A 27,993-nucleotide genomic window follows, 5' to 3' on the forward strand; every position below is an offset into this window, starting at 1 on the left:
ATTGAATATAATATTATATTAATGTTACACCCTTCCTTACGTTTTCGTAGGTAAAATATTCCACACGGGGCACAAAAGATCTTGATTTAAATTAGCTATGAAATGAATACATAAAACAAAACCACTAAGAATTTTTAGCCGACGGAAGATATCCAAGACCCGATCATAAACAAGTGCGTATCTTGTAAAACCATGCAATCCTGCGCTCCACACGCAATAACTCATTAACTATACGTGCCATTTACGCGTTAATTTTAAATCTTATCTTTGCTGACCGATTCTTATCAAACTACCTACTTAAAATCACAAGAAACGCGATAAGCCGCCACGAAGACCGCCGCGCAAGTAAACGCGTGCACACCACGCCGCAGCGCACGATCGACTAAGTAAGTAATAGCACAAACAATGCTAGGCGCGCCGGACACGCTGCAACGTGATAAAAAAACATGTTGTTTGTACACAAACACCGATAAGAGTCAAAGGTGAAAACTATGAACAATTCATGTTGAGGACACAGTCTAACACAATGAAACGATTTTATATTGTGAACGTACTCTCTTATTCGTATGAACAATGTACCCTAAAATACCGATTTGAATGCAGTTTATATAAAAGGCAGTTCCGGAGATAATCACAATTTAAAAATAAATAAAAAAACATTAAAAATCGTTCTCCTTAGCTCTTTTAACGACTATTTTTGAACTTTTACTTCACGTAATTAATATATTTTATTATCTTCTTCCATAAAGAATTTTCGGAAGTTTTGTACTCTTCAATCACGTTATGACGGTGTCGATAAAAGTGACTCGTTTTCAGGCTACCGTACGAGCCTAGCGGTAAAAGTGACTCCCATTCAGAGCACCGTACGAAGGTGCCGGTAAGTGACTCGTGTTCTAGGCACCGTAAGAGGGTAGCGGTTGAAGTGACTCGTATTCAGGATACTGTACGAGGCTAGCGGTAAAAGTGACTCGTGTTCAGAGCACCGTATAAGGTAGCGGTAAAAGTGACACCCATTCGACGCTAACAGAATATCCACGGCATCTTTTGAAAATTTCAGAAAAACAATAAACATTTGCAGCCATTTTGAAGCAGAACACGACTGAAACACTACCTGAATCGCTTCAAAATCTGCTGAATTTTTAGTTGTAAATAGTTGAAACAAATTAGAATTCCACATTTTCGACTTTCTATTACACATCATTTGCTATATCATTATAAACGTAATTGGTTTCTAATTTACCATTTTTAATCAACATTACACAATTTTTCTTAAAGAGCTTATACGCTGGCGTTGATAATTTCGGTGTACTTCTTCAGCTTGCTGGCGACGCTCATGTCAACGTAACGATCGCCGATGCTCACGATCATACCACCCATGATAGTTGGGTCTACCTTGGAGGTCAGTTGAATGGTCTGGTTGCCCTTAAGGAATGACTTCAACACACCCTCCAACTTCTGGCGCTGAGCGGAATCCAGTTCCTTGGCAGTAATCACTTCACAAGTTACCTATAAAAACACATTTTGATGTTACATAATTTAATATGACTGTAATAATGAAAGAAATAAATTTACTTCTCCTCTGTGTGCAGCCATAATTGTTTTGAACGCATTGATGACACCGGAAACATTCTTCAAACGGCCGTTTTCAGCCAAGAGTTGAAGCAAGTTGGAAGATTGTGGCGTCAACGAAATCTTCGACGCAACACTCTTGAGGGCCTCAGATTTGATATTGCGCTTAATAGTCGGGTTGTCGAGGAACTCACGCAACTTGATGTCAGTTTTAATAGACGCCTGGAATTTGACCAACTCCTTCTCAACAGCATCTAGCTTCTTTTCTTTGCTGGCGGCCGAGTAGAGAGCCGTGGCATAACGGCCCTCGATGCCGAACACCTGAATGGGTGGCTTGACCATCTGAGTGGCGACATTGCTGCTGCTGAAAGAGCGTACCTAAATGTAGTGCAAACGTGCAAACTTTGATTTAGTTTTCAAGAACGTTCTGAGGAAAATGTTACATATCAATGAAATAACCTCAAAAGATATTATGTAATAGAAATTGTGGTGAAGCGTATTATTTAAGATAAATGCTTGGATATTGTGGGAAATGGCGTACTTACAATCATTGAAAGTTTGTTGGACGCCATGGCGATTAAATTAACTTAGTTTATAATGTGATCAAGAAAGTCCTGGCGCAAGATGATGGATTTTGGCCGAAAAGTCGATTGCGATTGGTTTTGATTCGCGCAGGAGACGTCTAAACTTTTGTAAATGTTGTGTTAACCACTAGATGGCGCAAATGAAATTGAACAAAATTATCCTAAACTTTTATAAAAAAAACGATTGAATTTAGAGGAAACGTTTTTTGATGTACTATACAATTAATGCCTGGACATGAAATGAAATACTTGATATCGTTGTAACAATTCAAGCTTAAAATATTTATTCGGACGCACATATGTGCGGTGACGAGTATTGTGCAGAAAACTTTCCCACAAGTATTAAAATATGAATCTGTCCTGTTATCAATCCAATAATTACTAATATTATTGCCTTCTACAAAAGATTCTATGCATATTCTATGGTTTTATTCATAAAATTGAGCAGGTTAAGTTGACAGCGAGAGCCCCCGATCTGTTACAATTTATATAACCAACAAAATCCTAATGATAACTTTCCACACCGCATTTAAAAAGTGCACAAACTCAATAAAAACATAGTACAGACATAAAACCAACCAAATATGTCGTTAATACGGCTTAATCGATATTTATTGCGACAGTCAACCAAGTGTTACTCCACGGCAGTAACCCAAAATGAAGAATACACTGCAGTGCCACACTATCCACCAATTCTGGATCCTTCTCCAGAGAAAGTCCGCGAACGCAGAAAACAATCCGAGCACGACGAGATCAAATCCGTAAAAACCATCGAAGAGAAACAAATCAAGCTCAACATGCCCAGATACTACGGATTCAAATGCTATGAATTCCATGAAGATGTCATACCCTATGACAATTTAAAACTAGCCCAACACATTACCAGAACTCACCTTAAAATTGACAACAACTTAAGTGACTACTACAAAGATATAAATGTTGATAGCATAGCAGAAAACCTAAAAGCAAAATTTGAAGATGCACTCACCATTGAATTAGATGGTTACAAAACAAGAACCAGTAAATTGGATTTATCTCCAAATGAATTAGAAAATATAATAACAGCACAAATTGTGAAACAAGTCAATAGAGCTATCATGAATAACATGGTGCAGGATTATTCTCATTTATTGGATGTCCAGGTGGATGTAGAACCAAGATTAGAAGCATTTTGGTTTGCTGGTGGTATGAATCCACCAAAAAATATAAAGAAATACAGGACAGGTAAAGGACAAGATTTTAGAAAACACACTGAAAATGATCCAACTGATAGATTGATTGCTTATGATGGTAAACCACTGCTGACACTCAGGAGTTGCATACCTTTGAAGCCTCTAATGAGTTATCAAGAGGCAAATATCGAAGATTTAGAAGTTCCAAAATGGCGGTTTGATCCCAGAGTTGTAGGAACAATGACAAAACACAGTCACATGGCTAATATACCAGGTAAAAATCAAAAGAAAACGAAAGTTATTTATTATTTATATTTCTCTAACTTTCACTTTCGTTTTGTTACAGGTTTTTGGCCCGGGGATCCGCATCACTTTGGTGTTCTATCCTATCACAAACGCGGTCATATCATTAATCGACCATATAACGACCTTGAAGATGACAAGGAAGCATTGCATCGGCAAGCAATACTTCAATCTTTCGCGTGGTTGCACTCACAAGCCAACTATCAAGGTTTCACTACTTTCAATGACATTACTTATCCCATAGTAACGCAATCAGTTATCACCAACGGCCAAGTATGGTCTTTTACTCCTATCAAATGAATACAATGCTTGTGCATGGTACAAACATCGATACCAACCCGAAAGTTAACATTTGTTACGCTACACCCGAAGTAAAACTTTTCGAAGAGTTTAAAGACGGGAAATTGGTTGGATTTAATGATGATGTACTGAAAATGTTACTAAGGTTTTACGCGAATGTTCCCGAGGAGCGTATGGGTGTGAATTTGCATCCGTATTTATCCCAGAGTGAGAAAACCATCGCGGATTATACTGATGTGGAGAAAAGGGAGTGGCTGGAGAGAGAGTACAAGTTCTTGGTGTCACATCGTCCACGATACAAGCTGGGATATGAGGTTTATAATTGGGAGAAGATTTACAAGGTGGACTTTAAGACACGTCCGATGGAACCGCGCAGGCGGCCGTTTGAATTGATGCAAAAGCCTTCAAATCGACGCTTGGATGATCGGAAACCGTTTTATATTCCTAGAGCGTTGAGGCCTGATTTGCCAAGGAATAAAGGCCGCGATGCTAAAGAATATTTTCCTTAATGTAGAATAAATTTGATAAAACTAATAAATTGTGGTTATAGATGTTTGAATATTGAAGTTCTGTCGGCGCCATCTTGAATTAATCAATTTACAGGTTAAAATTAATAATTTTCCATTAAAAACAACCGAAATGATAAAAAAAAATTATTAGTAATAACTATAAAAGTAACATCCATGTATTTATTCGCTAGTTATTCGACACCCTTAACATTTTTTTCACTTCTGTAGTGCCTGACTGACTTGTTTACACAACACATAGGTAGTACCATGTAGAAGCCATTCTGTCGTTACCAGAACCATAAAATTAACAAGTATTGCTTCAAACAAATTAGCTATTTAACCCATAACTACTAATTAACAAAATTTTAAAGAGATTTTCATGTAACACGCGATCAAACACCTAATAAACATTCATTTCTTAAACTAATCGAACAATCTGCATAGAATTACGCCCGACTGCAGTCATCTTTAATAATGTTAAGCGTTTTTCCTTTTAAAATTGTAACAAATATTATCAACAACATTCGGAAGGTCGTTTTAACTCTACACTACGCACACAACGCTCTTTCTTTCTGTTTTTTAGTCTACACTGAGCTACACATTGTACAAAAGAGTCGAAAAGGTGATATGTGGGTCTAATGGTCGGTTGTTAAACGTTTTAAAACTTATTATACACATTTCCTATGCATTTTAATAAAATTTTGTTAAAATATATTCTGTTTACCCTGATTATAATGTTCCAAAGTTAATAATATCTACAATTTTAGTATTTTTACTAAAAACTCGGATAATGTGCGATTTTTTGGTGTCACTAAATATCTACGCCTAAAAATTTGTTTGGTTGTAGGTTTCGTAAAAATTCGCATGGAAAAACAGTCTTTCATTCTTCAACTTCGTCTTTTGGTGGTGTGTGTGTCCCGAAATAATGAAGCAGCCTTGGTTTTCGGGAATATTACTGGTTAAACTATCTAATACTTATTGAGTTATTTAAACCTGCCCCGGGTTATATCAAGTTTTAAACATTCTTTAGTTACATCAATACACATTTTGTTTAAGTCGTCGATTACTTCGGTTAAATTTTCGGTAAATCGATATGAAAGCATACCGATGAATAACATTCAATTATATTTATGTTTATTACATTTAGATAAAGTTTACGATCATCAACGAATTATTAACTTGATATAGGCAAATACCAAATAGTCAGGAGTTTTTTTTTTTTTGTTAAGTCACAGTTATACTCTGCACCTAATAAATTATTGGTCCTTATTACCGCTATGTCGTCCGCCATCTTTAAGTATACCAAAGACAATCACCATTATATGAACATGTTCATTTGGCCAGCAAATGAAACGATTCAAGTGAACTTTTGACAAGTTTTACACATACATATATATACGTGGAATGTAAATCGTAAAAATTTACCTGTTAGAATTTATGCACGGACATATATTGTGTGTGATGGTTGATGATGTTGGTAACAATGTGCTCTTCGATTTCGATCCCGTTGATCATTTGTTCGCGCGTCAAGGTGACCTCGTAGCTGTCATCTGACATTACGAACACAACGCGTTGTCTTCTTGTTTGTAATATGTTACCAATCACCAACTAAGAAACAAGACACAATCAAACATCACAACAAACAAACACAAATTCAGATTTTGATGCATATACAACCAGATATACAATAAACACAAATATGTTGTAAACTTACTTTGTGTTTATATTTATTTAATGAATCTCTAGCTTTTGAGAGTAGAATGTTCTCGTCGGTTTCAAGTTTGAAAGAGACGACAAACGCGTGCGGCACCCAGAGATTCACCACAGGTGATAATAGTTTAGGAACTAGTTGTAGTGAAATATTTGGCACTGCTCCGGACTGTATCTTATGTGTAGGCTGCAGGATAATTACAAATTATGATTGTAATCAGTGTAATTTCAAGTTATTTACCATTTCATTGGAAGGAACATAAAAATCTGACACCGCCGCAGCTAAATAAAGCATTGCTTTCGGCCCCAGCGTGGCTAAACACTCACAAGCTGCTCGCAACAGCCAAAAATAATCGGCCACCGTTGTAAAATTCACGTATAAAATCCTTCCTGTTTCTTGTGCTGCTTTGTAGTTCAATAAAACAGGCGCTAGCACATCAACACTATCCGGTTTAACTAAAAATTTGATACATTTTAGTAAGATTTAAAAGCATAAATGTCCGCCATTTTGTTTTGTATTTAAAAAGGAATAAAATGACTTTTATTTATGTTTTACCTGTAATAGAAGTATCCTGTTCAGTTATCTGCAAATCCAGCATATCCATAAACTTCTGACCACTGAAGTGTCTTGTAAAAGGCTCCAGAGACTTTAGTCGATGCATAAATATGACTGAATATCCATGTTCTAGGAAATATTCAGCAGATGCAGCTCCTCGCATGCCAGCACTGAAGTTATCCACAAACCTAACAGTATTGTGCTCTAAAGGAACCGTTGTTCCTCCAGACTACAATATACAACAAAAATAGACATTTAAAAATATATATTCACTATAAAAATGTGTTTATAACATAAATTAATAAACAAAAATATAAAATCAGTGAATCCAAGAAGAAATATGTAAGGTTATGTTTAACATTTGAATGTTGCATTAAATAAATCATTATCACTGACCGTGATGAGCACGATCCGCTGGCCGACCTTGCTCTGGCGGGCGCAGAACTCCTTCAGCAGCGTGCGGTTGTCCTCGAAGTCCGGGGGCGGCAGATGAGAAGCGTAGAATTCCTCCCATTGCGAGGCCATTATTGGCTGCATATCGGCTGGCAGAGACTGCGGCGAGCGCACGCATAGACTGATTGAACGCGCGAGCGTGCGAGCTCAAGGGTCGGATTTCGGACTTTCGATACTTCCGACGTTAGGAAATAACATTATATGCGGAATATAATTACAAGCAGAGGTGAATTTCCATGGATAATGCAAGATTAACTATCTTTAGCTGTGTAGGTTAATGGGATATAAATTACCCCTGCAATTAAGGACGTAAATGAAACTAGTATTGATATTACGGTTTAAATTTAAACTCATTTTGTTGCTATAGTATAGTTTTAGTCAATTGCAGTTTAATATTCCAATGAATTTGTAGTTTAATGCGTAAAAAAGAACAAATTTTATGTTTTAAAGATGGCGGTTTTTTAAAATGGTTAAAATTAGGTAATTTTAGTGATTTTTGATGCGTAAACTTATATAATTAGCTATTTATGGTTAAGAACTCAAAATTAATTGTAAAACTTAATAAATTAAGAAATATTTAAATTATTTCTGTCAAAATATAGGTTAAAATGACAGTTAACCTCAAAATCATTTAAATTCTTGAAAAAAACGCATAACAAATGGAATTTTGCTAAACTTAACCTTCTATTCTAACCTATAATTATCACTATTTGTGGTAATATCACCATTTTTTATTTACAGAAACATGTCAAGATGTTACATTTGCATCGATTTTACGCATTTTTTCACATTTATCATTGAATTAAATAAGATTGAACTATTTCATACTATACTCCACTGACAGCTTAAAATTTAGGTGCCTCTGACTTCATCTTAGAGTAATCCACATTTGGGGAGTAGAACTGTAAAATAATTATAGACCATAAATATAATATGTTTTTATACAATAAAGATGTAAAGATGCAATTACTTTGTATTGTTTGTTGTTGGCATACTCTTCATTGGAGATCTGACCAGTCCTGTTCCACTGAACATCAGGGTTCCTGGTAGCCAAACGGAGCGTGTAGAAGAGAGCTCCGAAGCATCCCAAACCAGTACAGACGTACAATGGAATCAACTAGAATAATTTAGATAGGTTATTTAATGTGTTGCAGAAATTACGTCGTTGTAACGACGGAAAAATGTATTTATATAACCACAAAATGCGCCCGAAATATAAATCGACTTTATTTTGGTGTTAGATGCGTAGAAATGAATACTTACAGCCTTGTGCTTCTTCAGCGACTGCAAGCTCATGCCCTGCATGTTGGATGGGTTTTATCAGTGTGTTTTTGAAGGAAAATCGAAGAGTTTCGGCGCACCGAGTGGAAAATCAGCTGCTGACAGCGGAACGATGTGTTATGTTGTTATGCAAATGAAAATCGATGCCAGTAGAATGAGGTAGGTAACGTGCGTTGCGTGAGAGCGCTAGAGATGGAATGATGCACGGCCATCTTGCAAGGGTCAAGAGGACTGCGCTAAGCAACACAGCGTTATGTAATTTGTTGAATTTTAATATTAAACGTGGATTTTCTGTGATACTCTAACTAAATGTATATAATATTTAATAAAATATATATGTTTGTAAAAATATGGTGGTGTATTGCTTCTGCAACGTGGATTTATATTAAAACGGTTGAAAGTGTTTTGACTAGCGATTTGTGCTGACAGAAACTTCAAATTCTTCATTTCAAAAACTGTCAACAGCTATAAATTTGAAAAGTAAGACTAAGATATATAATACATATTTTGGAACTATTTTATATAATGTTGATTAAGCAAATTATTGGAATATAAAGGAGTGACAACAAAAGACTGCACATAAAAATACTAAAAATAGCATTGACTAGATTTAAGTGATGTTTATTACGATTTATCACTAATTTTATATTGAAGCCACCCTTGGCTCCGGCGCCCACTTGCGGCGAAGTCCGGAACGCCCACAGCATCCGCGACCTACAACCCCCAGCAGAAGAGGCCGCATCCCAAGCCGACGAGCCACGAACACCGCCGACCAGACCGCGCTGAGGGTGCTCAGCAAGGGATGCTGAGCGACTCGGCCTCTTTGCCATCAACATCGCTCGACGCCGCACGTACTTATCGACCTCTTCCGAGCATCATCAACAACCAAGCACAACCTACGCATCATTTTGGCGCAGTCGGTAGGATTCGAAGAGGTATGCAACAATTCCATAATTGACCTACGATTCGGTAGAAGTACGCGCCCCAAGATGGCCGCTCCCGCTCTCGAAAAGTACGCGGGACGTAGAACCATGCAAGCCGAGTTATGGCTGAACCTCTTCGAAGTGGTTGTCTGCGGCAAAACAGACAACGAGAGGGTAGCCATGCTCATGGGCTATCTCGTGCACGACGCGCTGTACTGGTACGCAATGGACGTAGCTCCACGAATGGGCTCCATCACATGGGCGGAGGTCCGACACCAGTTAATCGCGCGGTTCGGCCGTCCAGTGCCCGTCCCGCTGGTGCAGGCTCAACGCCGCGTCCTAGAGCTCGCAGAATGCCACAACAACAAGATGAGCTTCGTCGGCACGCCGCCGGCGTCGATGCCGCCCAGCCCTAGCCCGCCGATCAATTATCACATGGACCCGCCTAACTTGCCGCCGGCGACCAGCCCGCTTTTACAAAATAACCATTCGCATGACGGTGGGCCGATGCCACCGCCTTCCTCTACGCCCAACCCGCATCATCCGCTCACCGCTGGCCCGCCGCCACATGAGATGATGGATAACGACAGCCACCCTGTCGATGTCGACTTTCGCCAGCTCACGGTCCACCGACGGACCCCTGGCCAACTACAACAAACGCTCTGCCTCACCGCAGATGCCCAGCTGCCGCCTAGCATCTCCACCAGTGTGGGTCGCTTCCCGCAGCTGTTCGCTACCGAGGATGCCGACGTCGGCCGCATCCCCGATGTGGCTCACCGCGTCCGCCTCGAGCCGGGCCCCGCACCCGCCGCCCGCAGACCCTTCCGGCACTCCCAGCCAGATGCCGAAGCCATCCGCGCCCAGGACACCAAGGTCCCCATTAGGAGGTCCACGTCACCACCCCTCAATGTCGTCAGCACTGGCTCCGATGGCACGCCGATTGACGAGAGCTCACAGCAGTCGACCCTCCCCAGTGCTTCTGCGGCGTCCGGCGAGGATCCGCAGTGCACGACGCCCAAGTCCCGCAAGAACGACATGAGCCACTACAACCATCCCACGACGCCTCAGAGTACCGTGCCTTCTCTAGGTGTCGCGGGCATGAACTCGATGCACGAAGAATACGAGATCAGCAGCCCCAGCTGGTCGCGTACTCCTACATGTCCAGTATTTAAAACTCATCGGCCACCTCAAGAAACCTACCGTTCGAAGAAAACGGATAGCCACGGCAACTTCTATGGAATGGACGATAATCCGGATCGCCGAAGATGGCTGGACAAGCTGCTCGCCTTTATGGAGGAGCGCCGCACGCCGATCACAACGTGTCCGACGGTCTCGAAGAACCCGCTCGACCTCTTCCGGCTGTACATGTTTGTGAAGCGACGTGTCCCCTGGCACCAACCCACGCGCCATAAGCTCACGGCTACGAGTAGTGGCCCCTACGTGGTCCTTCGGTCCCTAGGACCCACGCAATATCAGCTGGAGAGGTTCTGCGTACGGACCTCACTTCGAGAGGGGGGAATGAAGCCACCCTTGGCTCCGGCGCCCACTTGCGGCGAAGTCCGGAACGCCCACAGCATCCGCGACCTACAACCCCCAGCAGAAGAGGCCGCATGTCAAGCCGACGAGCCACGAACACCGCCGACCAGACCGCGCTGAGGGTGCTCAGCAAGGGATGCTGAGCGACTCGGCCTCTTTGCCATCAACATCGCTCGACGCCGCACGTACTTATCGACCTCTTCCGAGCATCATCAACAACCAAGCACAACCTACGCATCAATATACTAGTTTATTGCTGTTAAAATTGCTAATTTTAGGACAAGCAGTTTGTAAAATATTTTTGTTACAGCTAATAATCTGTTTATAATAATTATGTTTATTTATTGGGGGAATTAAAGAATATTTAAATAAAATTGCAGTAAAGTTATAAATTGTAACTTCGTGTGTTTATGCAGCATGTAAAACCATGCCTATCTGTTTATCTGAAGACAGTGCGCAGAAAAGAAGTTGAATCTTTCTGATATTAACAACAACAAACCTTGAGCCGAGAAATCGCCGCATGGAATTAAACGCAAATACGTGCATCCTAGCGCCATCTATGATCACTCCTAGTTATTACCAATAAAATCAGTACCACGAACAAGTAACTCATATACGTGAAGGTCTGTGAGAAGTATTCAAAAATGCCCTGAAAGAAAGATATTAACTATATCCACAGATTTTAATCTGATTTACATTTAATATAATATAAATTTTACAAAACTTTTAGGAAATCCATTTAAAGTTAATGGATAATGACTTGCAGATTTAGCAAGTTGTGTACCAGTCAAAATAATAACTTTTTTTTGACGTACTTTTAGTACTTTTAGTAATGAAACCATATTAAGTATCTAAACTAACTTAAGACCATATAACACAGAATTAAACAAAATAAATACTTTCACATAAACAAACAAAAATACAAACAATATAAGAGTAACTTAAAGTAAATAAACTCTGACAAATCAATTATCAATGTCCATCGGGAAATATTCAAGCAGCGACCGCACAACATCCGTTTGCTGCATGTCGTGTGAAGTTTGCATATTCCTATACAAAACAGGACAATCCAACGAATTACAACAAAGATCAGTTGATCTTCCACAACAAGACTCACAAATCTAAAACAATATTAAACATAATAATATTAATTACACAATCAAAATAATAAATATAATACAAAAAATACCTTTCTGCAAGTAAAATAATTCCTTTCCCACAAATGTATCTTCTTATGCAAAGCGACAATCGTCGATTGTGGATTATTAAGGCACTTTGGACAGAGGCCATCTTTAGTCTGCACACCGCAGGACGCACACGCCGCAGTAGCAAAGTATTGCGAAATAGTCGACTTGGGTCCTTTACTGGGACTACCAACGTGTAAGTATTGCACTTGTTTTCTTGGCATTTCATTAAACCAGTTGAATAAATCAGCGCCAATCAACTTAAAACATCTATTAATGGGTGGAATAATTGCTTTAGTAATATAATAAAGCGCATTGGGACGTAAACTGGAATCTTCAAGAAGATCATAAGGAGATTTCACTAATTTGATTAGTGGTAATCCAGGCGGACCGTTAATTATCACATAAGGCACACGTTCACCACTACGTGGCTCTTTTCTTTTATCGGAAGACATCCATTTTCTATTTTTAACCACAAAAAATTAAAAATTAGTGATTGAGTAATTAAAATGAAAAAATAATTTACCTGGTTAATTCTAAAGCTGGAACGCATGCTCCAGGACGATATCCTTCACGTCCTCGATACTCTTTCGCAAAAGTCAAGTCCTGAATACTTACTCGTCCAGTTAAAATTTTATTAAACTGTTTGAGGACGTAGTTTCTCACTTCGGACACATCACGATTGTCAAAAAGTAATTTTAAACACTTTTCAAGCATCTAAAACGAAAAACTTTATAAAAAACATTCAATGAACAAATAAAAAACTTACTTTTGATGCAGCAGGACATCCATCCCTCCTAACAGTCTCAATACCTTTCGCTTCAAACTCCGGAACTTTTTGTTCTTTACTCTCATACATATAACCAACATACCGCTTCTTTGTCTGCAGAATACATGGTTGATAAACCTTCTCCAATTTTAATCTCACCGGACTCGGATTTGCATTCGTAACAGCCTCGGCAATCTCCTCGCCAATTTTAAAAGCATCTTCCCGGGATTTCCCAGCGCACAACACAAACATTGAGTCTGTATCACCGTAAACAACTCGTGCTCCCCATGTTGTATTTTGTTCCACTAATTTTATAGCTCTCTGTAAAGTTTCTCGTCCTTTCGATACAACACTATCAGCCAATTCACACGCTGGCATCCTTCCACTGAAATTCGCAGCGGTGTAACCATAAGTAACATTAGCGATTAATTTCAATCCTAGTTGCCTTGAATGTAGGACTTTTTGTAAAGTTTTGTTGCCTTTGTGTTTTTTCATAGATTTTTTCACCATCAGGCGTGTATCTAAGATTTCCCGTAACATCCTAGGCATTATTCCGGGTCTTACAGAATCTTTCACAAATGCAACACCAGCGGGTGAAATATTCAATAAATTCGCTTTCAGATATTTCCCAATTAATTTCTTAGAAACCTCCAATTCATAAGCACCAAACTCAAATTTCGCATCAGAAGCTAAATGTTCTACACGTCCAAGACAAGTGGAGAAACAATAATTGTATGCAATCATCATGCTTGGATATAACGATTGAAAATCCAGCACAATCACTGGATCTTTATAGAATTTCGACTCAGGTTCTAAAATAAGTGGTAGAAACTCCGGTGCTTTCATATGCGCACGTTGTTGAACATTCGGTGACACCGGAATGAATTTATAAGGTTTCGCAAGTCTCAGCATCATGGATTCCACACGGAATTGTGATCCTCTGCTTAAAACTTCATAGAAAAGTATACCAAACAATCGAGCTAACTCAGATGTACGCCCGATTAAATCATAATGATCTATTAATCTAAACGCACCTTCGACTCGATACAAAAAATAATCAACCGTACGATGTCTGTACTTGGAAGACTTGTGATTCCACCACAAATATAATTCTCTAGGTGAATAACGTGGTACACGCTCATGCAGAACATGATACGCTAAATTCTCAAACGTGTAGGATTGCAGCGCGATTTCATGTTTGAGAATCCGCCATAAATCAATGACAATCCGCCCGGTGACCTTCAAATGCGAGTGATGTTCCTCGTGAGTTTCTTTCTCTTCAGGAGTAGGTTGCGCTTGTTGCTTTTTATCGGTTTCTTTAATACGTGAGAGTAGAATAGGCATGTTTAAACCCAGGACATATCCTCGATCAACAAGATATCCCCATGAAGCCTGTTCGATTTCATAACCCATTAAAATATCAGGATTCCAAGCGTGATATAATTCTATGAACTTTTTAAACAATGACAATTCATCAGCTACTGTAAAAGTGTATTTTGTGAGTGGTATTCCTGTTCCCGTCAGGATATTACTACCATCTGATGATTCAGGACTCACACAGATGAATCCTTTGAGGAAATGTTCTGTTTGTTCTTCAGTACCAGCTGAAGAAACTGTAGAATCTATACCTACACCTACACCTGATGATGGAGGTGATTTATCAGGTATATCATTGGCTAAAGCAAAAAATATCACTTTTACAGAATCAATTTGTGGATCGGGAAGTTTATCCCCACGACATTCAGCGTGTAGTTCCATGACTAAAGAAGTAATATATTGATAAATGTCCAAAGATCGCGCTTCTTGTAAATTCTCCAGCGTCATTTTGAAACCATGAGTGTTGTTTAATGATACACCAGAGATGGCGTGACTGTTATCCCACGAAGATTTATTTAATCGTGGACTTGTGACTTCCAACAAGTTTTCTTTATCTTCCAGAATAGTAAGGCCTAATAATTCGGTTGTTTCGTGATCTTGGACTTCTTTACAAGTCTCTTCTTCGGCATCTTCCACTAGAACTTCTCTTTTTTTCTTTGAAGAGTGTTTTTTCTTCAGAAGCCATAGTTTTACTTCCTTTACGCTTGGTGGTTTCTTTACGGGTTGCATAAATACTGATTTACTTGTACAATAAGACAATTTCAATTGTTTGAGTTCTTTTTGATTGGTTGCGCCGGATATTATCTTTTGATAATCTAATAAAGATTTAAACGAAGAGCGAAATTCTTCGTAATGATGCTTGGCTAGTATTTTCAATGTATTGTAACCGACATCAACTGCTCCAGTAACATGTTTGGGATCACTATAGAAAGGATCTTGATATTTATGTTGTGGTATATTGTAAGTCGCCATTGTTTCGGTGATTACTTTCCAAGATGGCGGTTTGTACTTTGGGGTTATGTATGCGCATGTACCGCTTTGTTCAAAACTTGAATTTAAACTTACAGTATCCATTTGGCCGACATCTTGTGCATCATAGATGTCTAAATGTGAAGTTAAGTCTAATATATTTATTGATTTATTCATATTACTCACTTCTTCTTTTGGTGTTGGTGTTTGTTCTGCTGGTGTGCCGCTAGATGCAAACATAATGGCACTTTCAAAAGACGCAGGACAGTTTGATGGTCCTGCTTGTACTAACATTCGATTGGCGATGTCGTATTCATCGGCTTTTGTTAGTAATTTATTCACTGGTTCATCTAGAACAATCTCGGTTTGTATTTTTTCATGTATTTCAACTTCTTCTGGTTTATTTTGTGATGTTGACTTGATAAATAATGAATTTTCACTTGTTTTGGTATTATGACTATCTTCGAATAAGTTACATTGACTGTTATATGAATCCATCACGTTATCAGCTGGTTGGTTTTCTTGATATGGTGTAATCAAAGCTTCCAGTGATGAGGGAAGTGTTAATTCATCTTTGGATTGAGGTGTAACTGTCTTTACTAAGTTTTCTTCTTTTTCTGATATGTCTTTAGTCATATTTTTTATTATATTATCACTTGGGGATGAAAATAATTCATCTGAATCATTATCATCAATTATCACCGGAATTTCTCGTTCTCTAGCGGTAATTTCACTTATTTCTGTTTTATTGCTAGTTTTTCGTTCATTTTCGTCAACTTGTAATGTAGATTTCGATAGAATCTTTTGTTTAAGTTGTGATAAAGGCATAACATTATCATTTTGCGTTGAGCCACTCTCCGGCTTGTAGCGACACTCAACTTTTTCTTCAATAAAAGTTTGATTCGAGCCCAAATCGAAGTTTAGTATCCTTGATGCAGCATCTACACAACGACTACATAAAAATTAATTAAAACATTACCACAAACAACTAAATTTTATTATTTACTTCTTTTACTTAAAAATACAAAATGGCGGATATAAATTAATACTTACTTCACAGTATTCACTTGTAAACTTTTTGCAGTCTCCGCTCTTGTTCTTCTAGGTGTACGTGGCCTCCTTGGTGAATTCCTTTGTAAATTCATCCTTGGAGAATGTTTCATTGAATGTGGTGACTGTGTGACTGTAATATCCAAAGTAGGATATTTAATTTCTTCGGCTTTTACAACATTAGCACGACGTCCCCTAGCCGCCATCTTGTTATGACTCCGCAATGATCTTTTCCTCGTGGTAGTGATACATTCATCATCATCACTCGATGATGAATCATCATCAGCTCCATCTAGTTGTGGTATATTCTTTCTTGCTCTCAAATTATACTGACATACATGTGGATTACGTTTGTAATATTTCCTTAAATGTTTGGTTAATTCACGTTTTTTCATTCGTGGAATATTAACTACACACTTCTTTCTCTTAATTCTGTCTTCCGAACGTAAAGTTAGCTCTGGAGGAAGAATATTCGACGTTGTTTCATCGCTCTGATTCAATCTGGATCGAAAATCAGTGTATGACACATCTGCCGAGGCAATCTCCACGTCTATTTTGCTGGATTGTAATTGGCTCTCGGAAAGAACAAGATCCAACGCTTTCCTTTCGCCGGAATAAGTGAAAATCGCCGATGTGACATCCTGAGTCTCATCCATTTTTGTTGAAGTTCTTTTGAAAGAACCTGAACATCTCTGGCTGTAATTTACTTCATCTTTCTTTAAATGTTTATTCAAGATCTCTTCGGGGAGTTGTTTTACAACAACAGAACAAGTTGCCATTGTAGTTTTATTGTTAGTCTCAGCTCTACTGGGGAAATAGAAACCTGACATATTTAGATCTGAGATAGTCGGCGACACCGAATGCAATTCAATATCATTCATAACAAGATCATCAAAAACATATGATGTATCATCTTCCGATTCGCTATCGCCATCATCGCCATCTATCTGAGGAATAAACTTTTTATACGCGGAATCACGAGGTGGTTCAAGAACAACCGCAACTTCAGTGCTGACTTCTGAAATTCTTTTTTTCTTATGCCTTGTCGGTGATAATTGTAACATTTCGGTGATGTTCAACTCAGAAGCAAGCGAACGCGTTATCCGCATACCAGTTATGCGCCTGTTTGTTATTCTACCCGAACAACTCGCATCTCCAGTTGTATGTCTCTTCTTATATCTTATAGATCGGAAATTAGGAATGTAATCAGGACCCAAACGATCTATTAGCTCGTCGTAGTCTGCACCATCTGGAATACAAATATCCACGACATGTTTCTTCAAATTTTTCACTTTAAAAACACAAGATTTAGTTTCAGTGTCACTGTCGTTATAAGATCCGCCATCTTGATTTTGTTCCTCAGAGAAATCTGATGAGGTTATAGACTTGGATGGGATCAAAATATTTGATAAAACATGAACTTCTGATTTGCGCTTCTGATTTAAAGCATTGTCTTCTGATACACCTGAAGTCATTTCATAACTCCACTGTGTGTTCGGATACGTTGACCTCAGAATATTTGAATATTCGATTTTCAGCAGCCATTTCATGTAATTCAGACTGCAACGAAGAAATGGTCTTTTATGATCCCTAGGGACAATTCGAAACCGCGGATTTAATCCTTTCTTCAGTTGTTGGATAATTACATCGTCCTGGATGATTGCATCGTAGAGTAATGAAGTATTATGGGACAATTTTCGTGTTTTTCGTAGTTTCTGTACTTTTTTCAAGCATTTATCCTCTTTAGGAACATATTTAACTAACTGTTTATTACCAAAGCATTGGATAATATTGTTATTATTATCATCAGCAGATTTGGATGAAAATGAAGACACTGAATAAGAATTGTCCTGACTCACATGAGATGAAATGGATGATGAACAAGATGGCGACGGTGACATTGACGAATCATCCAAAAAAGGCATATCTAAATATTTCTGTTGTTGTTGTAGTGGCTGCTCATTGCTAATCTGTTTTGAATATGTATAACTTAAATATGTTGGAATTTGTTTGTCATTTGTGTTGACTTTTACTGGATACACAACAGTTGTAAGCTCTAAAGGAGATCCGTCTTTATGCAACTGTTCCATATCAATTTGTAATTCATTGAGATCAATGGAAATCCTTTGTTTGATATTATTATCATGTGATATTGGTGTTGAATCAGATATGTGCAATAAGCAAGATGTGTTTTTTGGTGTACCTAGATGATTTGTAAGCATGTAAGCTGATAATTTAGCATAAAACTTTAAAAAAAATACCTTGTTCTGATAATGTTGGTGTTGATTCTTCTGCTACAGATGATGATTCATCTTCAGGATAGTATATTTCCGCATGTTTCGTCGTACATTTTCCTTTCCTTGTTTTTCCCACAGGAGTTGATACTTTTATAGTCCTAGAGCGCAACTTGTACTGTTTTCTTCTAGAATAATTAATAAAATGTTGATTGTCATTAGATACAAAGTGGTACAACACTCACACCATGTTATGGCAATCACTTTGCACTGTTTGCATAACTTATTATCTGTTCAAATTAGTTGGAAATCCGTTGAAATCAGTTGAAACAAACGCAACGGTGACTTTCACAAAGTATAAGACATAACCTTAACGAATTTTAACACTACCGGCACGTGTTTTTAACAGTATTTTCACTGTTTCTCACAATGAAAACTGATACTTTATGGTTTCTTTCATTGTCTAGATTATTATTTGTTTATTTACAACGTATATCAAGGTCGTATTTTGCTAAATCAGCAAGAAACACGAGAAATTCACCAGCAGATTTGAACCATACGAACACGACCTTGAATTATGCGCATGTACGCAAGTTTACAGAACGCCAATGAAATATACAACATTTATTTTCTTTCCATTTCTTTCATATCTAATGAATTCATAAAATCCAACAAGGTAAAGTTTAAATCGTCATCATTTTCATCAGGTTCATCCTCGTCGGCATTTGTTTTTCGTTGTGAGAGGACACAATCATCATCCAATTCATCAACTGTCTGTTTATCATTGTCATTGTCATTATCTTTCCAAAGCTGTAAAAACATTTGTGCATGCTCCTCTAATTGAGTATTATCCAACACAGAAATGTCTAATAAACTAGTCTCATTCAAAATAGTACCACTTGTACTTGTTCCACTACTCTGTGATGATTTACTCTTCAATAAAGCTTTCAACTTCTCTTTATAATTTAAATCGGTTATTGTAGGTTCAATGTCAACTCTATTTTGCGTCAGATTGCTTTCAATGACTTCACCTTTGCCTCTACCATCACGCTTTGTTTCCTCGTCTCGTATATATTGTATTCCTGGATTGCACGGGACATTTCCAGGAATGATGTCGTATTGATTGAGGATATCTTCAGCAAGAACGTCAAACTCTAAAGGGCAAACACTTTGTTTCTTTAGGGAAATGTCGTTGCGGTAACGTGGTTTGGCAAAACGGACGAAATTCATGCCGAATAAGTTGTAATCGATCATAAATTGTTGTTTGTAAGGAATGTGACATTCAAAAGGTTGAAATACAGATCCCATTATGTTGCCACTTTGTAACAGTGTACTAGCTTTCTTTATCATGCTTGGATTGTAGAAAGAAAGCTTGAAGAAACGATGTTCTTCGTTGTGATAGCCATAAAATGGTCTAAAACAATAAAATGTTCATGTTTTTGACTTATAATCACAAATTTTAAGAAAAATACGTTGATTTTGCTACCAACTTACATTCCTTGCTCTAAAGTAATACTATACACATGTTGTTGACTTGATGTTGCTTGATTGAATGTAATATTGATGGCTTTATCAAGTGCTGAAGCCATTTGATAAGCAACTGCACTAGGATTGCTGCAGTCTTTGTCACAAGGTACATAGAAGTATGGAAATATGCCGTGAATATGTACACATGCTTTAACACCTAAAAACAATATAAAATTAGGAATTATATTTAATTTTAAACATGTCATTTTATACCTTCATATGTAGATCCATAAATTCTTATGATTGGTAGTCTTTCAATGCTTGCAGCTCTAAATGCGGACATGAAAGGATCTAAATCTTTTACTGGCGAGTGTAAATAGTGATCCATGCATACAATATTCACACTTATGGCAGAATCAGACATGCTTCTTCTTTTAAAGTATAGATATACAAAAATAAATTCGATTTTTGAGTGAAAATCATCTAAACTAGCGCAAATTAAGAAGTAAACAGAAACATAACCTTATTAAAAGTAAAATAATATTAACAACGCTAGAAATAAGTAATAGTTATTAATTACAATGCTTGTTTTCATATATTTTGATGAAGATAAAACAAAACGATTGAATATTGTGTGAAAACTTTGAAACTTTTCAATTTGAAACGTCAATCGTTCAACTTCGTGTATGTTCGTGCCTCCATTTTCTAAACGGAAGTTTCATTCTTCAAACGAATCAGCTGTACTGTCAGTTGAGCATGTTTGAGCGAACGACTCATACGAAGTTCAAATCGTAACGGTTTTTTTCCACAATTTTTACACATACCTCAAATTACTCGCTTAGATCAATTATAACCCGCTTAGAAAATAGAAATAGTGCACAGTGCTTTTAATACAAACCCACGCATGCGATTAGATATATTTTTTGCATATATTTAATCCCCGTGCCCTTTTGCATCGAGATTTTTGTACTCGAAGCAGGTATCCATAATGGCGCAATTTAAATACGTCAATGAATTGCAGAGCCTGCTAAAACTGGACGGGCCGTTGACGAAGGGGCCGATGCCTCGCTGGCAGAAAAAGGCTCTCGAACAATCAGCGAATTCAACGATGAATTCCTCCAAGAACGTGACGCTCAACACGAGTAGTAAAACTCCAACGAAACGCAACGGTACTGATGTGCTCAAGCGTAGAAGTCCCACGGGTAAGACACCCTCGCAGAACAAATCTCCAAGCCGCTCACGAGGCACAACCCCGAATAAAGGCAACAAAACGCCGACAAGTTCCGGCGATCGTTTTATTCCATCTAGAAGTGCTACAAATTTTGATTTGGCACACTATAAAATAACTCATGACACGGAATGTGAGAGTCCTACACAACAAGAAATGCAGGTAGTATAAATTTACATGTTTAATTTGCTTTATATTAATTTTTATGTGATTTATGTAGAGAGTAATGTGTGAAAACATCCAAGGCTTGGACATAAACAAGAAAAGAGTCTTAGCTTACCAAAAGAAGGCCCCAACTGCACCTGATGGCTTCCAGAACCCTATGCGAGTGCTCTTCAGCCAAACAAAGACACCAGCATCGGTGAAAAATGCATCCAGATACATTCCACAAGCCCCGGATCGTGTTCTAGACGCGCCTGAAATTGTAGACGATTATTATCTTAACTTATTGGATTGGAACAGTAATAATGTCCTAGCTGCTGCACTTGGACCCACCGTTTACCTATGGAACGCAGGTTAGTGTAATAAAATGGTCGGCAACCAACAACACACAAACATGGCGTCGATTTAACTTACAGGAACTGGCAAAATCGACTGTTTAATACAACTAGAAGGCAATGATTACGTCTGTTCGGTTGCCTGGGTCCAAGAAGGCGATTATTTAGCTGTGGGAACCATTAATGGCACCGTAGAACTCTGGGATTGTGCGCAACCAAAACGCTTACGTATAATGGACGGTCATTCCGGTCGTGTCGGCGCTCTCGCTTGGAACAACTACGTTCTAACAAGCGGTTCACGTAGCGGACACATCATCCATCATGATGTGCGTCAGCGCGATCATATCCTCACGACAATCCCGGCGCATACTCAGGAAATCTGCGGGTTAAAATGGTCTACAGATGGTCGATTCCTTGCTAGCGGTGGAAACGACAACACTCTGCATATCTTCGCCGCCATTTCAGGCTCATGTCATACGGGTAGCGTACCTTTATACACATTCACAGCTCATCAAGCCGCTGTCAAAGGCTTGGCATGGTGTCCATGGCAGCCGCATATTCTCGCCAGCGGTGGCGGTACTGCCGATAGACATATTCGTTTCTGGAATTGTAATAACGGCACAATGGTGAATGCAGTCGATACAAAATCACAGGTTTGCTCAATTCTCTGGTCAACAAATTACAAAGAATTAATTTCCGGTCACGGATTCGCCAATAATCAATTGATTATCTGGAAATATCCGACGATGACACGCATTGCGGAATTAACCGGTCATACTGCGCGAGTTTTACACATGGCGATGTCGCCGGATGGTTCATCTGTCATGTCCGCCGGCGCGGATGAAACACTAAGACTCTGGAAGTGTTTCGCTAAAGATGCCACCAAAGTGAAGAAGGAAACTGCTAAAGCGAAGACGAGCATTCTCAACAAACAATGTATTCGTTAGTTTTATTTAATCTATAGCAATTTTTTTTAAAATATTTTACCCTTAACTTTATTTGACACTGAAACACAACACAAATACCTGTAAGAAATTAGTTGATTACTTTTCTATTGATTAATTTCAATGTTTGTGACTGTATCTACTTCATTGTAACAATGACACTACGACTCAACGCATTTGCGCATTTTAAACTATTAATTAACTTTGAGAAACTAATAAATGGTGAAATATCCACTATAAAAACACATCACATACTTAAACAGATCATAAAAACTGTTTGTTTTTTATGTAAACTCTTACTACTCTTGTGGATGATTTATATATCTATAAATTATGTCGAAAATATCAAAGATGTGCCAAATCGTATTCAGGCAGCTGTTGTAGCAATCTCGCAATTTTTCATAACATTCGAATTTTTATTACTTTCAAAGCGCCGTTATGTTTCTCTGATGAAATGTTTACATAACCTGCAAAATGTTAACGAATTACTATCGAAATGTGCTTGTAATCAACTCAAAAACTACGCAAAACACAATTTTATGCTTTTGATGTTCACCGGATATAAAACAGTCCACAGGACGTTTGTAGCCATTGCTGTTAAGCATACCTTCATTGCTGTTTTGAATGTTTATTATAATACACAAGCGTATTTCAATGATTACGCATTGAGTGTTTATATGTTTGTTGGTTATGTTGCGTTTATATATTGTGAGACATTCATGGCGACGATTATTTCTTACACCACAAAAGAGTATTATACTATTAATGGTTTACTGAAAGATTGTTCATACTCACAAAATGGCGTTGTGATTAAAGATGAAAGCTTTTTTGTGAATCTTGCGACGTGTTATGGGTTGTTGCATGATGTTCTGGAGGAATTCACAGCGACATTTGGGTTGTTTACAATGGCGAAGTGGTTTATTGCGTTTGTAGCGTTGATTGCCTATCCGTACGAAGCTATTGTTGCACGGAGTTATTTTGTGGTTGCTCTACCATGGATGATTGTTAATTTCGCTGGGCTTTTGGGTCATTTGAGTTATGAGGATTTCATTCAAGTAGAGGTGAGTGTTTTTAAAGGTTATTTAAAGGTTACTTCAACCAATAAAGGTTATAACCTAAAATAAACTCAAAAATGACAGGTGACAATAATACACTCGATAATTTTAAGGTTAGAATAATGTTTGTGTGATGATACACATGTAACATATACAAACAAGTTAATAATTAATTAATTAATGTATTAATGCTTTCTACAAGCGTTTTTTTGTTATTAATTCGTGGTATTTAGTCTCGTAGCAATGGCACGTGTTGAAAATGCGTACAAACAGTTCAATATTTTAATATTTATTGAAAAATATTTAAATTACTCATTTTCACACCAAAAATACCAGAAAATTTTGATTTTTGGGTATTTTTTACTTAAATTATTAGTATTTGCAGGTTTAACTTATATTTCTGCCGGTGTTTGGGCGAATGTTGCAGATATAAGCATATTATACACTACTTTTGTGGTTATAACCACTCAAACGATCGTTATCTTTGATTTTTTGATAATTTGCAACCGGAGATATTTGTGTTTACAACAAAGTGTTGATTCATTGCAAACTATTAATAATTTATTAGCTAAACATGTAAAATCTAAGTCTGCTAAGTCATTTAGAACTAGTCGTAAAACGAGGTTATCCAAAATGGCGTACATATTAAAATCACGCATCTGTGTTTGTGAAAGAGTTCAAACACCGACTAGCACATTCATTTTTATATTCTCCAAACATTCAGTACATGTTTTAATCAATATTTTGACAAATGCCCAAATGTACACCCAAAATTACACATTACTTTTATACCTCACGTTTAGTTACATCTCAGTCGCATATTGTGAGGCATACATCGCGGCCATCTTAGGTTATGTGTTGTATAAGTATCGAGAAATAAATTGTATACTACGTGAGTTTAGTATATTGCGTAAAAATAAGGTTATGATGGATGTAGGAGCAGAAGACAAAATGTTTGTGGACATTAGTCTCAGTTACGGACTGTTGCATGATATTATGGAAGTGTTATCGGCAACAACCGGATTATTCACAATTGGAAAATGGTTCATTGCGTTTTTATCGTTGATTAGATATCCGTATGAAATGATTAGCGAGGGGAAATATTTAATTCCGAGTTTGCCATGGATGATTCTTAATTTCTGGGGACTTTTGGGGCATTTAATAGTTCAGGAAACTATTAATATCGAGGTAAGTTTATGTAAAATATCGGCATTAATATCGGTATACCGGTATTATTTTTTTATCTGATATCGATTTTCATTAAAGTCAAATCCCGGAAAATATAAAATAAAATTTTAAGAAAAACCTTTAATACCGGTTTTTTTCTTTTGATTAAAAATACCGGTATTTCGTTAATACCGGTATTTAATTCAAAATTTACATAAAAAATTAGACTTATAAAATTTTTATTTATATTATATCGACATTTTGATTAAAAAAATACCGGTATACCGAAATACCGGTATTGAACTTAAAATTCACGTATCACACTACACATTAATAATTATCCGTATAAAAAATGAATATAAACAAACGATAAGAAAATTAAATTAGTTCATCCATAACAACAAACATTAATATAATTACTGATCATTTCTGATAAAGAATAAGAAATTAGTACATAACCTTACTTATTGCAAGCATGGCAGCTGAAAACGCGCGTCGCCATTTTAAACTTTTAATAATCCTAACCAAATTAACCGGTGTTTATACTTTCGACAACGGAAAACATCGCTTATTAAACTTCATCGTATATTTATGCAAAATACTTTTTATTCTGTGGTTGATGCAAATTTCAATTTCGTATATTTTATACAATCAAGACTATTACGCGCGCTTACAAGTGGTTTTTATCGTCATTTCTCAAATTTTAGTGATTTGCGACTTTTTACTAAACGCAAACTGTCGGTATTTATGCTTAAACAAAAGCATCAATTTATTACAACAAGTAAATAATTTATTAAAAATAATCAATTCTTCTACTTCTAAAAATAAATCGTTTACTTCGTTTTATCTTGATTTTTCTGTTTCTATCAAATCTATTTTTACATCAGCATTTGTTTTGCACACAATCAGTGCTGTTTTCAATTACACTCAAAATTCTTCTGGATATGAAGAAAATAGGTGTTTAATAATATATTTAGTGATGACTCATGCTTCGTTGACATTGGGTGAAGTGTTCATGGGCAGCTTAATGAATTACGTGCAGAGTAAATATTGTATTATCAATAATTTGTTAAGCGAGATGAGTGAAAGTGAAAGTGGTGAAAATGAATGTTTGGTGCATATTGCAACGTGTTACGGATGGTTACACGAAGTTTTGGAGGAAATAAATAATACGATGGGTTTATTTGTGATTGCAAAGTGGTCCATCGCGTATCTGTCGTTGATTGCATATCCGTACGAAGCTATAGCAACCGGGAATTATCTCTGCAGGACTTTGCCATGGATGGTTATTAATTTTATGGGGCTTTTGGGGCATTTAACGTGTGAAGAATTTATTAGGATTGAGGTAAGGTTAGACTTAAAAATATGGGAATTATGAGTTTAATATCGGTATCTCGGTATACCGGTATTTTTAAAATTAATTAATTATTATACCGGTGCGTATTGAAAGCGATAGTTAAAAAAATACCGGTATTAATACCGGTATATTACATCCCTAGTTTAGATAAGCTCTTAAATATTCTCAATCAAAGTTACTAACCGCAAAAAACGTCAAATTACCATTTCATACCGGTATTTATTTAAAACAGTATATCGATATTAATACCGGTATTTCACATTCCTAAGTAAAATATACCGTGAAAATATACTGCCAATTTCAGTCAATTTTGGTTGCTAACCTCAGAAAAACGTCAAATTAACGTTCAATATCAATTACTGTCAATTGAAGTTGCGAATCACGTTGCAAATCTATAAAAAAAAAAAAAATTACCATTTAATACCAATATTTCACCAAAAAATACCGGTATATTGGTGTTAATACAGGTATTTCATACTACCACCCGATTAATTAACGTTTAATTCGTTTAATGAAATAAAAATAGATGAAAATAATACAAACAAATGTAAATTAATACGAGAAACATTAGATAATTACTAACATTTAGTATCATTTTTGTCTTGGGCATTAATATACTCTATAACATTCATAACCTCAGATCGTGGACATGTCACAAATGTCTAAAAACGCTTACGTAGATTTTAAATCATTAATAATATTAGTTTCTATCATAAACTGTGGAATTTCCATAAAAACACCGAGAGTACTAAAACTTATTCTATATTCATGCAAATTAATCATATTTCTGTGGATATTATTGAATTCTTTGAAACTAGTTCTAATTAATGCAGATTTATATATGAAAATACAAGCTGCGTTCATTATATACACACAATTCATCTTACTTTTTGACATTTTATTATTTTCAAACCGGCGTTATTTATTTCTAATGAAATGTGTAAAATTACTTCAAAAAGTTAATAATTTACTAGGAAAATGTACAATACAACGATTTAAAAATAATTTTAGTGTTAAAATCGGCCATAAGATAGCCATCATTTTCATTTTGCACATAATCAGCGCCACTTTAAATTTCTTCCAACATTATTCATTATACACAAGTGAATTAAGCATGTTTATGTATTTAATATTGACTTATGGATCAGTAGCATTTTATGAATCAATCTTAGCATCAATTTTAAATTATGTCTTGTTAAAATACCGTGAAATTAATAATTTCTTAGGTGAATGTAAAAATTGTGAGGTTATGAGTGGAACTAGTGAGAATTTCATAGATGTCGCTACGTGTGTCGGGTTACTACACGACGTGTTAGATGAGTTGTATACGTCGATGGGTTTATTTTTATTAGCAAAGTGGTTAATGACGTTTCTTTCGTTTATTGTGTGTCCGTATGAATCGATTATAGAAAGAAATTATTTCGGACGAACTGTTCCATGGATGATACTCAACTTCATTGCACTTTTAACTCATTTAAACACTGCGGAGTGTATTAAATTAGAGGTGAGTTATTTTAACACAACATAACCTTAAAAAGTAGAATATTTAGTAACAAGTGGTTAAATGGGAGTTTTAGTCACGAGTGTTTAACAACGTTTAGCCACGTGATACTATTTTTCTACTTTCACTCTATTTTCACGTTTAGTTTTTGTTTTTGAACTTTATATTTTAAATCTTCGAAACTCGCTCGCGCCACTACTGAGAAATGTATGGTTATAAAGGTCGCGTGAGTAAAGTATTTTAGTCACGACCTTTCCGCCCATATTTAAAGTACAACTTTTTATGATTCAAAAGCGTA

General features: G+C 36.9%; 6 protein-coding genes across 6 annotated transcripts; 2 read left to right on the top strand and 4 right to left on the bottom strand.

Moving 5' to 3' along the window:
* Positions 1–1,163: 1,163 nt before the first annotated feature.
* Positions 1,164–2,272, bottom strand: ATPsynO (ATP synthase subunit O, mitochondrial). Its single transcript, XM_065315039.1, has 3 exons — positions 2,115–2,272; positions 1,573–1,947; positions 1,164–1,506 (listed from the first exon to the last, which is right to left on the bottom strand). The coding sequence occupies exons 1-3, from the start codon at positions 2,139–2,141 to the stop codon at positions 1,279–1,281; spliced, it is 630 nt and encodes a 209-aa protein (XP_065171111.1). The 5' UTR covers positions 2,142–2,272; the 3' UTR covers positions 1,164–1,278.
* A 206-nt stretch (positions 2,273–2,478) lies between these two features.
* mRpS30 (mitochondrial ribosomal protein S30) lies at positions 2,479–4,487 on the top strand. The gene is given in 3 exon segments (XM_065315037.1): positions 2,479–3,599; positions 3,672–3,905; positions 3,908–4,487. Coding segments are annotated over 3 exon segments (1,626 nt in total). The 5' UTR covers positions 2,479–2,737; the 3' UTR covers positions 4,438–4,487.
* Positions 4,488–4,603: 116 nt separating this feature from the next.
* Positions 4,604–7,338, bottom strand: Ppcs (phosphopantothenoylcysteine synthetase). Its single transcript, XM_065315038.1, has 5 exons — positions 7,100–7,338; positions 6,704–6,932; positions 6,389–6,603; positions 6,152–6,334; positions 4,604–6,045 (listed from the first exon to the last, which is right to left on the bottom strand). The coding sequence occupies exons 1-5, from the start codon at positions 7,238–7,240 to the stop codon at positions 5,866–5,868; spliced, it is 948 nt and encodes a 315-aa protein (XP_065171110.1). The 5' UTR covers positions 7,241–7,338; the 3' UTR covers positions 4,604–5,865.
* Positions 7,339–7,865: 527 nt separating this feature from the next.
* On the bottom strand, positions 7,866–8,611 carry ND-MLRQ (NADH dehydrogenase (ubiquinone) MLRQ subunit). The gene is made up of 3 exons (XM_065315040.1): positions 8,420–8,611; positions 8,127–8,273; positions 7,866–8,058 (listed from the first exon to the last, which is right to left on the bottom strand). The coding sequence occupies exons 1-3, from the start codon at positions 8,459–8,461 to the stop codon at positions 8,002–8,004; spliced, it is 246 nt and encodes an 81-aa protein (XP_065171112.1). The 5' UTR covers positions 8,462–8,611; the 3' UTR covers positions 7,866–8,001.
* A 2,965-nt stretch (positions 8,612–11,576) lies between these two features.
* On the bottom strand, positions 11,577–20,527 carry PolZ1 (DNA polymerase zeta catalytic subunit). The gene is made up of 9 exons (XM_065314154.1): positions 20,220–20,527; positions 19,974–20,163; positions 19,111–19,893; positions 18,507–18,667; positions 16,249–18,448; positions 12,850–16,147; positions 12,607–12,797; positions 12,086–12,542; positions 11,577–12,017 (listed from the first exon to the last, which is right to left on the bottom strand). Exons 1-9 carry the CDS (start codon positions 20,368–20,370, stop codon positions 11,862–11,864), a joined length of 7,587 nt encoding a protein of 2,528 aa, XP_065170226.1. The 5' UTR covers positions 20,371–20,527; the 3' UTR covers positions 11,577–11,861.
* A 407-nt stretch (positions 20,528–20,934) lies between these two features.
* Positions 20,935–22,860, top strand: fzy (cell division cycle 20 protein fzy). The gene is made up of 3 exons (XM_065313419.1): positions 20,935–21,336; positions 21,395–21,689; positions 21,753–22,860. The coding sequence occupies exons 1-3, from the start codon at positions 20,935–20,937 to the stop codon at positions 22,616–22,618; spliced, it is 1,563 nt and encodes a 520-aa protein (XP_065169491.1). The 3' UTR covers positions 22,619–22,860.
* The last annotated feature ends 5,133 nt before the right edge of the window (positions 22,861–27,993 follow it).

This window comes from Atheta coriaria, unplaced genomic scaffold, assembly GCF_025399875.1.
Source record: "Atheta coriaria isolate IRGN ID8LTWV9N9 unplaced genomic scaffold, Caltech_Dcor_3.1 hic_scaffold_10_pilon, whole genome shotgun sequence".
NCBI lineage: Eukaryota > Metazoa > Arthropoda > Insecta > Coleoptera > Staphylinidae > Dalotia > Dalotia coriaria.